Source organism: Hordeum vulgare, chromosome 3H, assembly GCF_904849725.1.
Source record: "Hordeum vulgare subsp. vulgare chromosome 3H, MorexV3_pseudomolecules_assembly, whole genome shotgun sequence".
NCBI lineage: Eukaryota > Viridiplantae > Streptophyta > Magnoliopsida > Poales > Poaceae > Hordeum > Hordeum vulgare.
Window position 1 is genome coordinate 455189119 of NC_058520.1, and position 10961 is coordinate 455200079.

The following is a 10961-nucleotide window of genomic DNA, read 5'->3' on the forward strand; positions in this document are numbered from 1 at the left end:
GTAGTTCACTACTGCAATTCAAAAAAGAAAGAGAATTCTAGTTAATGGTTCCAATTTGTTCTGAATTTTGCAGCCTGTGACTAGAAATCCACTTTTCTTCTTTTTCATCTCAATAGAAAGAAATGGGAAGTTTTATTGTGTTAGCAATGTATGTTTTAAGATAGAATCTATCGAGGAGAATAATCGAAACTGGATCAAAAAAAGCAGGAGTATCTTTTTTGAAAAAGATTGGAAAAAAGTAAGTTTAATTATATTCAAAATAAAAGAAAGGGGCTTTTCGTAAGAAAACGTGGATGAATACTTGCTGTTTTCTAGATTTTCGATCGGATTTTTTGGCGGCATGGCCAAGCGGTAAGGCAGGGGACTGCAAATCCTTTATCCCCAGTTCAAATCTGGGTGCCGCCTGATCAATAAAATACTTAGGTTTTCTAGTACTGATCGAATTCAATCAATTTTTACTTCGCATAAGTTCGGGCAAGAGAGTAACTAAGCCTGCCGATACTGGGTTTAGAGAAACCATACCATAGTTCTATCCTTAAACTAGGGTTAGGGTTTGTTTTGGCGGTAGTGGCCAAAATGGTTATCAATAGGGGTGAGGTAGTGTTTCCTTGTTCTTTTATTATATGAATTTGAATTGGTTCTTAATTGATTCGATTTGAGAATTTTTAAATACGAGGATAAGATGTCAGAAATCTTGGTATCCAAAGAATCATCAAAATCTAGTCTGATTTAAAATAAGAAAAAATTTCCAATAAGCAGTAGTTATTCGTTTTTCTTTATAGTTTAATAAAGAATTAGTAGATTTTTATAACAAAAAGACAAAATCAAAGTTTAGTAATCAGTAATCGTTCTTGAATTCGAAGATTTTTCTTCGTTTATTTTACTTTCAGACGAATTCCTAATTGTTTGAATTGTGTAATCTCCCATTATGGAGATTGGTAACCGACTTAAAGCAATTTGATTGTAATTCAATTCATGACGATCATAGGTAGAAAGTTCATATTCTTCAGTCATTGATAAACAGCTTGTTGGACAGTACTCAACACAATTGCCACAAAATATACAAACTCCGAAATCAATACTATAATTAAGCAATTGTTTTCTTTTTATATCCTTTTCAAATCTCCAATCCACAACGGGTAGATCTATCGGACATACGCGAACACATACTTCACAAGCAATACATTTATCAAATTCAAAGTGGATTCGCCCTCGGAAACGCTCTGGTGTAATTGATTTTTCATAAGGGTAGTGAATCGTTATAGGTAAACGATTTGTGTGGGATAAGGTAGTTATGAAACTTTGACCTATGTACCTTGTAGCACGTATTGTTTGTTGACCATAACTCATGAACCCAGTTACCATAGGGAACATATTCATTCTAAATATCTATGAAAAAGATATGTTTCTTTCTCTTGTTTGGGAGAGCTTTTGTGTTGAAAATATTCTTACTATCTATTATTGTATTATCTTATTTATAGTGAAACAAGTTGAGAAGAGGTTGTTAATAATAGATTGCCCAGGGAAATAGGTAAAAGAAATTTCCATCCAAGATTTAATAACTGATCCATTCTCATCCTTGGTAAAGTCCATCTTATTGTGATAGAAATGAAGAGAAATAAATAAGCTTTAGTTAATGTAATAAATATACCCATTGTCATTTCCAAAATTCCAACTGCTTTATTCATTTGGAAAAAATCAAAAAAGGATATATAGGGAATAGAGAAATTCCACCCGCCCAAGTAGAGAACTGTTACAAATAAAGAAGAAACTAATAAATTTAGGTAAGAAACAAGATAAAATAAACCATATTTGATACCGGAATATTCAGTTTGGTGACCTGCTACTAATTCTTCCTCTGCTTCTGGTAAATCAAAGGGTAATCTTTCACATTCTGCCAAAGAAGAAATTAAAAAAACTAGAAAACCTATAGGCTGACGCCAAATATTCCATCCAAAAAAACCATATTTTGACTGTGCTTCAACTATATCAACTGTACTTGAACTGTTAGATAATCATAGTCGATGATAACATCACAGTTCCCACCGCTATTTCAAAACCGTACATGAAACCTTAGCTTCATACGGCTTCTCTATGATCAGAAAAAGGAAAGGACTGTTTTGTTCTGTTCCTAGCCCCTGGGGCATAGATAGAATTAGGTAAAATAAAATAGATTTGAAAGTCCTAAATTAGACCAAAGGAATTCCGTCTGCTAGAATAAGAAAAAGCGCTTCTGAATTGATCTCATCCTTTATAATATATTCCAAATTTTTCTTTGTTCAGTAATAACTTAATCTTGGAATAAAACACTTGGTACTTGTTTTGTTATAGGAATTCAATTAATAAATGGAAAGAGTGGGGTATTAGTTCATGAGCAATTCTGCATGAATAGAGGAAGGAAATAATGCAAATTTTTTCTAGTGCACTCCATATCTTTTTTACTATTCTTCTTTCCCCCGGGAAGGGGGTATTTAAAAAGAAAAAATGGATAAAGGGTTAATTCGTTCTTGATAGCCATTTCCTTAACAAGTGAATGGGAACATACTCTTAGCAATCCTGACATTAGAAGTGGCGCGTTTCGTGATTAAATCGCGAATTACAAATAGCTGAAAAAGCTTTATTGCTCTCCAATCCCCTTCAAACCCCTTGAAAATTTATGGAACCGAACAAGGCCTCAAGGATCTTTTTGGGGGCTTGTTCGGTTAATCCCCACCATAAGGGAATTGAAGGGTATTGGAAGGGTTTGAGGTGGATTTTGACTTACTAGGGATTTAATCCCTTCCAATCCCTTCAAACCCCTTGAAATCCTATGAAACCGAACAAGGCCTGGAGGGGATCTGGGGTGGTTTCAGGATCTGCTCATCAAACAGTTGAAACTTGAAAGAATCCCTGGAGCCAGATTTTTCTTTTCCTGGAGCCGGATTGACAAGCCGCAACAGTCTGAACAGTGCTCCTTCCTGGAAAACAGAAATTAGAGCAGCTTACCTTGGCCGAAAAGGCTTACTAGATTTCCTTCTGACAAGCCGCAACAGTCTGAACAGTGCTCCTTCCTGGAAAACAGAAATTGGAGCAGCTTACCTTTGCCGGAAAGGCTTACTAGATTTCCTTCTGAAGAATCCCATGACACGTTGTGTGCTCCTGAAAAATGCATCTTGTGGCAAAAATCCATGCCCTACAGGAACTTTTATTTTTTCCTGTAGACTCGTGGAGCAATGCTGAGGGCCTTTCTCTTTGGTTATGGAATGAACCTTCTTTCGTTTGGTTTCAATTAAATGGAGGCGAGGGCTGACGCCCCTGTTAATTGGAAAGAGGTAAATTTATTGTAAATATCTCAATAATATCTATATAAATATTTCAAGACAACAATAAAATGGGCCAGTAGATCTTGTTCGGCGAATCTCAGCATCCCAATCCCATGTCAGCACTGAAGAACCACACAGACGACAGTCAAGAAAGATCAGGCTACCTTCGCTTAATATTGTTACTAACATGGAGGTCTGGGTGCAAAACTTCAGAGCTCTGGGGACAAAACGCATCTTAAATTTGATTTTGTAAGTTGCTCCAGATCTTTCAAACTCCCCCTCAACTGCGTAGTGTATACAAGAAAAACTAGGAGCCCTGCAGACCGCTCCATTCTGTCAGGACGCCCCCCAAACTAGTGTTCCTTGATCCTGCAAAATGTAATGATGAAAGGTTAGAACTTAGGCATGCAATGTGCCTTGATGATGTTGCTTGCCCAACTTCACCTAGTGATTTCTTGAGAACAAAAATATTGCCTCCAATAAGAAAACCACAAAGAAAGCATTAAGTGGGCCATATACTGACCTCCTGGTATTTCGCTATCAGAATTACGGACACAGAGAAAGTCAAGCACCGACCAGTAAAAGCTATGGACCGACTTTTTGCAGCCTGTGCTAAACTACCAAGGTTGTATCCAAAATGGATGATACAAAAAATGTTTGCATCCAAAAGGTGTTACATCACAACCACCGATTAATTATTTGCTTTGAAACCAACCTTGCATACATAGCCTGTGATTCTTGATTACAAACCACGTGCACTCTGGTGGGATGTTGACATTTCAGGCAGGTCATGCCATAGCTTCTTTACGTGTGTAGTTATGTTGTTTCAAGAAAGACTTTAGTATGTGCTGTCATACATGATAGTAGCAAAAGTAGTGGGATTGTCAATTTCTAAAATCCTACTGCACTTGCGACTGTAACGAAGTAGTGGCTGGTCTATGGTAGGATAAAAAAGCAGTGACTCTGCAATTGCTGTCCTGTTGCATGCATTTGGCCCTCACACGTCACAACACCGCAAACCAACAAGCACATGGTCAACTTCACAGAGGTGCTCGCTGCCTAGGATGACATAATGAGCGGCCAACAACACACCTGCATGTTGGCTGTGATCCTGGCAATTTGCAAAGCTAGTAGCATGGTGGATATGTGAGTGGTTAGGTCACAGAACCAACCATAAAAGGAGCGGGTAAATGCATATGTAGCAGAAGGACATGGTAGATGCATAGCAAGGCAAATCAACAAAAAATATATGCGCATACGCCAATCTTATGAACAATGCTAGATAGTGAAGATCTCAAAGGGGATCCCCACAAGACAATGGGCCAGCTCTTATTTCCTTTTGACCGATGGATCTGTTAGTGGGAGCACTGTTGCGCTTGCACTGCAGTTCCCTACATTTTCATTGTAATTTTCTCACTCCACTCTCCTCTAGAACACCGTGACAGCTGTCAGTATGCACCCAACCCACTTACTGTTGCCTGCCCCATTCGCTCAGCAGATGCCAGTTGATAATGGGTGGTGCACTGTATCAATTTTTGGTTAAATGGTACATTTTCACTGCTTCAACAATTAAGGTTCTATATTGCACCAAATAGGCACCATTATAACATGCAGAGGTAAGAACCTTATCATCACTATAACATTGGTATTTTGTGGAATACTCAGCTCATGAAATGGCTAGGACATAATCTAATCATGGCAATCCTTTTGCAGAGTTAAGCCATCATTCCATGCATAGCTGATCAAGAGGAAGACTACGAATAATTTCAAGTCTAGTTACTGCTATCTAGTATCTACCATTCGAAGCTATATGTGACATTTCATCCAATATGATAAGAATATGGTGCTGTTAACACAAACGTTTTAAAGAAGAACACACAGGTTAGGTTTTAAAGTAGCTTGAGCCAAATGCAGTTGACCTTGTATTGTGGGATATCAAGTTTCAGGATAATCCTGTAGAACAATCATTACTGGTAGACCATATCCAAAGTAAAACCTTTTTTCTCTCTTTCCTACAGCTCAACCCATCATCCATGTATAAAAGGGGCAGAGACGCAATAGCTTCTCGCCAACAATCCTCCAGGGAACAAGTCTCCTTTAGCAGCTAGCGGAGAACAACATGCCTAAACCCACTTTTGTACTCGCCATCATTCTTCTAATTGCTCTCTTCAATGCATCTGCAGGTATGGTGTTTGCTATTTGTTCTTCCCAGTATTTTACTACGTCATTAAATATATATACAACAACTTCTTTTTTCATGCAGGCCAAACCATAGTGGTAGAAATTGATAATGCTGTTCCCCCGAAGTTCATAAAGGTCTGCCTATGTTGATCTCAAAGTTTTTGACCGCAATGCTTGTTGTGTTTCATTATTTCCGTTCCATAGACATATATGTGAGTGCTAGCTAATACTTTCTAGCTCTTTATGTTTTCCTCTAACGGTTGGTCACTTTTGCTATATAACTTATGCTTCACTAGAGGAAATATGTCTACAATTTATGCTTCAATCGACAAATACCAGATGAACAGAATAACTTCTATCTATTCATATGCTAAATTTCATGTATTCTTGTTCTCTGTGCTCTAAATGCAGGGGCACAGCAGGAAGATTCTCACAGAGATTCAGGACTATGACTATGGAGGTGCAAACTCTAGGCATGATCCACGCCGAAGGCCCGGGAGGAATGGCTAGAGTTAAGACCCTTCGTACATATCCCTGCAAATGACCGTGTGGGGTATTACTACATGAAAGCGGGTCATATGAGCGACCAGTCACTCGCGGTAGCAAAGCCTGTATGATTTTCAAAACACCTGCAGTATGGTTTATATATCCAAATATATCAGAGAGCGGGATAGATATTACTCTTATCCTCTAAATAGTCTAGTCAAGTGAAGTTGGGACTGGTTCATTTTAAAGGGCACCAAGTGCTACAAATACATGATGCCATTTGGTGCAGTGATAATAATTTCTTGTGAGCTCAAGCTGTTCTGTGCTCTTCTGTTCTGTTCTCGATTCTGACTAGACCCAGATTCTCCCACACTAGGGCATGCTTGTGTGAAAGCACACTCATCGCACTCATGACATATACAACTGAGGATAATAATTCAAGCATAGAGAAGGAAGTAAAGAGTAATTGGAGAGTGAGTTGTGAGATATACTTACGATAAAGCATGTGATTCTATTCAATTGCCTTCTTCTTTTATGAAATAAGGCCCGGGCTTGATAGGATAAGGATAAAGGTAGCCCTCTGGCCGAGAAAATCCAGCTTCATTCATGCGGTCACTGAGCACATGTAGTATAGGTTTTTTCAATCCATACTCATGCCTGTGTTTCTCAAGATAGGCATTAGCTTCTTCTGCCACCTCCATTGTGAATGCAAACCTATTCTCTTGAGATAACATGAGCTGGTTGATATCCAAGCACACAAGCTTCCCATTTTCCCTTACTTTTCTCACTTTCTCTTCTAAGAAAGGGATACGATCCAACTTGTAACGCAACATATCATCCTCTTTGGTCTGCCACAAACGGAAGGGGATTTTTAAGCATGATGTCACGATGGTGCTAGCAAATAAGATGGAAATAAGGAAAGAATGTAAAGTTTCTAATACATGTCAACAATGCCTATTGTTTCCATTTCAACTGATTTCATCCCATGGCGGTTTTATTGCCTATGCAAACAACAAATGTGTGATATACAGCTGCTTGCATGCCTGCATAACTGCTCGGAAATGGCCAAGCAGCGCTGGACGTGTGACACAGTTTACCCAGAAGGAAAAGAAGGCAGCTCGTTCCTACTTCCCATGACAATGATTGGATTGTCTACAAGAAACATAGTCTAAGACCGCAGCGTAAATCAGTTGGAAAGAAAGTCTGCAGCATAAGAGTCACCAACTTCTTATTTGACAAGTTTAGAAAAAACTGCAATTCAATGCAAGGTCATGACCCAGCACGACCAAAGGGCCTGCGTAAAATTGATATATATCTCATCACACAACTCTCCATTTTCTTTAAGAACCTCCCAAAGTGGGTCCGGATTCCATTACTTATCATAACATAACAAGCAAGCACACAACTCTCCCTTTGCTGAACTATATGTATCTCCGATTCAGTGTGCGTCTGGCTCTGTTACAAGCAGAGCTATATGTATCCCTGTACTGAACTTCGATGAACACAAGCCAATCATTTATCCTGTGTGGCTGTGTTTTAGATTTTGTCAAATACTGTACACCACATGGTAATGGACACCGAATGATGGTTCTCGGGTCTCCTGAACATCAGTATGCCCAACCTACTCCACTGAACAGGGACGCAAAAGTTCTAGGCCCAATCGTATTTCACCGTCCTAATTCCAACAGAAACAACCACGCAGAGACGAGGAGACCGGCCTTGTTCGGCTGTTGCGCATACCAGTTTCCGGCGGCGCCACACTCGCCGCCCACCGCTGACTCGCCCGTCCCCGGCCCCCTTCCCACTTCCAGGCTCACTGCTCTGCTTTTTCTACGAGATAATGGAAACAAAATGATAAGGATTGCGTGAGTTGGCGAGGAGGAGAAGAAAAGGGGAAGGGAAGTAGGTTGCCTGGGTCGGGCTTCCACCTGAGCCTTCATGGAGATGGTGCCACCGCTGCGGCTAGTCCTCCCGCTTGCTTGAGGGATGGAGGGGAGGCCGGCGGCGAGGTGACCGTGGTGGTGGCGGGCGGCGAAGGAAGCGGCCATTGCCATGGACATTTTTTGGACCGGGAGGTTCTTACCTCATCCAGTTCTCGACCTGTTTGGGCACGAGCAAGCGCTGCGGGACCTTATTCATCGACCTGCGCATGCTTTTGGGCCTGCCCATGTGCGGCGCGGGTGCCGCTACTTTTTTCCTGTTGTTCTTTTTGGCTTCATTAAAAATGTTTGGGATTTTAAAAAACGAATTTCAAAATCTTCAGAAATTTTAAAAAAGATCATGAATTCAAAACGTGTTCACGATTTCGATTTTAGTTCTTCAATTTGATAAATGTCTGTGATTTCCAAAAAAAATCTTGAATTCAAAAAATTATTCTAGAATTTGAAAATATGTTCATGAATTCAAACATATTCATGAGTTTCAGAAAACATGTTTGTGATTTCGGAAACAATTCGTGACATGTAAAAATTATTACAAATTTGAAAAACATTCCTGATTTAAAAATGTTCACAATTTACTAAAAAGCAATCACAATTTCGAAAAAAAATGTTCATGGTTTTCAAAAATATTCAAAAGTTTGTAAAACTGATTGTGATTTCAAAAATGTCAAGAATTTCTAAAAAAATGGTTGTGATTCCAGAAAAATTTACAATTTCAAAAAAAATCACAACTCAAAAAATCTTCATGATTTTAGAAAATGTCCATGAATTCAAAATATGTTTGAAAAATAAAAATAAAAAGTGAGAAAGGAATAAAAAAGGAAAAAACGAAACTAAAAGAAAAAACAAACATGAAAGAGGTTATGGAAAGAGGAAAAAAATATGAAAAATGAAAAAAAGGTATAGAACCTTCCCAAAACCGGTGGATGGAGTGAGCGCTACTTGGAAGTGCGACCAGTGAGGGGATGCGCGTTTGGTCGACAACCGCCAACCTATGTGATAAATAGAACCACCAACTTTGATGCACAACAGAAGAATATGGGGTGAAGCATATATGTGGGCTTTCAGCAAAGCCCAAATGAAGTAAATGGCCTAACATTGATCATCGATGGATGTAGTGTTGAAACCCCAAGGGCCGAATGAACCATTGGAGAGCCCCTATTTGACGCTTCATGCATTAGAATATCAGCAAACGTATGGTGCGTCGGTGACTAGGCTGGCTCATATCGGTGCTCGGTATGAATCATAGCGGTTTTCATGATCGATTTTTTAGTCGATTTTCTTTAAAAAAATTACAGTGCAGAGTAATTTTTCTTAACAGTAAAAATGTACTATATTTAAGAAAATGCTCGACGAAAGATGGAAATGTTCAATCAATTTCAAAAATATCTCATATTTCCAAATAAAGGAATTTTGTTTATTTTTTGTTGTATTTTTTAAGTTATTCTTCAATAAAAATTATTCTTGAAAAAATAAAAAATTTGTAGTTTAATAAAACATTTATGAATTTTGGAAGATTTTAAAAATAGAAAGGAAAGAAAATATACTAGAAGATAAATAATGTATCTCCCCAACCCATAGATGTGCACCCACATAGTCGTTAGAACGTGTCGCGCCTGTGCGACGTGCTCGACGTGCGTGCGGAGGGAGGCCTTCCAGATGGCAATTTCTTTAGTAGCTTGTCGACGAGGGGGAGAAGCGAGGAGGGTGACGGTACCTTCACATAGAAGGGAAGGCGAAGGAGGTGATTGGGAAGGATGCAACCGTGCAAGAGAGAACCGCACCCAGTGCTACTGAGACATATGGTGAGCATTTGATGTGGAGGAGAGAGCATTTGCTGAAGTTTGTGTGGAGACAAGAGGCAGTGTCGAAGGTGTCCAGTAGCACATGCACGATTTTGAGCTAAGGTGGATCAGGATGGTAGAACCACGACATCGTCGGTGTAAAGGGAAATACCGTAGGCGGCGTGATGGTTGGTAAGGCGCTTGATCAGACCCGAGCGAACGGCGTGTTGGAGCAACAAGTTTAGGCATTGATGACGATGGTGAACATCATCCATGAAAGGGAGTCGCCCTCCAGAAGACCACGAGCGTGCATGATATGTGGGGGGCATTGATCAAGACGTGGGTGTATCGTGGACCTGGTGGAGATAGGAATGGCCACCCATTCCCAACAATTGTTGCCAAAATCCAAGTGCGAAGATCCTCGAGAAGGAAGGCCAGGAGACAAGTCGAATGACATCAATGCCAAGCTTCAGGAGGATGCGAGGTGACATGAGATTGTACAACTTTGTGGCCATGTGTTTGATACGTTCATTTTGCATCATGAATTACTATTGATATTTGTGTTGATCATGTCCATTATTCCTTATTATCATACAATTATTATGCTCTTTCTCTCTGAATATGCAAGGTACATCACTACGAAGGAAATATTTGAAACTGGAATTCTGGATCGGGAAACCGAGAAAAAGGCAGAAAAATCAACTTTCTCCAAATGACTTAAAACTTTATGGAGAATTTTTCTGGAATATTCGAGAATTTGTGGGCCAAAAATATATGGAGAGGGACCACCAAATGTGCACAAGCCAATACCCTCCACCCCCAGGTCGTGCCCTGATGGCTTGTGGGACCCCAGCTGGCCCTGTGATGACGATCTTCTCCTATGCGGTGGGTTTTACCATAGAAAAAAAGCATAAGTCATCTTTCGGGATGAAGCGCCGTCGTCTCGAGGCGCAAACCTGGACAGTGGCCCTTTGGCTCTCCAACAAAGAGATTATGTCGGGGAAACTTCCCTCCGAGAGGGGGAACTCGAAGCCATCGTCATCATCAACGCTTCCTCCTTTGTGGGAAGACCAATCTTCATCAACATCTTCACCAACACTGTCTCATATCCAACCCTAGTTCATCTCTTGTATTCAATCTTTGTCTCAAAACCTCACATTGGTACTTCTGGGTTACTAGTTGTGTTGATTACACCTCGTAGTTGATGCTTGTTGGATTACTTGGTGGAAGATATTATGTTCAGATCCTTAATTATTATTATTATTACA

At 39.8% G+C, this 10961-nt stretch overlaps 1 protein-coding gene and 1 non-coding gene across 3 annotated transcripts; one reads left to right on the forward strand and one right to left on the reverse strand.

Moving 5' to 3' along the window:
• Positions 1-334: 334 nt before the first annotated feature.
• TRNAC-GCA lies at positions 335-405 on the forward strand. Its single transcript has one exon. It is a non-coding gene; the product is annotated as a tRNA-Cys (tRNA).
• Positions 406-3297: 2892 nt separating this feature from the next.
• Positions 3298-8082, reverse strand: LOC123444224 (protein PLASTID TRANSCRIPTIONALLY ACTIVE 7). 2 transcript variants are annotated; one of them, XM_045120883.1, is made up of 4 exons: positions 7898-8082; positions 7710-7790; positions 6465-6817; positions 3298-3671 (listed from the first exon to the last, which is right to left on the reverse strand). In XM_045120883.1, the coding sequence occupies exons 1-3, from the start codon at positions 8027-8029 to the stop codon at positions 6485-6487; spliced, it is 546 nt and encodes a 181-aa protein (XP_044976818.1). In that variant the 5' UTR covers positions 8030-8082; the 3' UTR covers positions 3298-3671; positions 6465-6484. The 2 variants fall into 2 exon arrangements, with proteins under 2 accessions (XP_044976818.1, XP_044976817.1); XM_045120882.1 differs by having other exon boundaries at positions 7710-7799.
• Between the last annotated feature and the right edge of the window lie 2879 nt (positions 8083-10961).

What these genes read in the sequence shown, in the direction of transcription:
- LOC123444224 (XM_045120882.1), bottom strand. Translation starts at nt 8,029, where the DNA reads ATGTCCATGGCAATGGCCGCTTCCTTCGCCGCCCGCCACCACCACGGT. An exon ending in CCATCTCCATGAAGGCTCAG is followed by an intron (nt 7,800 to 7,897) that starts GTGGAAGCCCGA and finishes ATTATCTCGTAG; the next exon opens with AAAAAGCAGAGCAGTGAGCC. An exon ending in TGTGGCGCCGCCGGAAACTG is followed by an intron (nt 6,818 to 7,709) that starts GTATGCGCAACA and finishes CGTTTGTGGCAG; the next exon opens with ACCAAAGAGGATGATATGTT.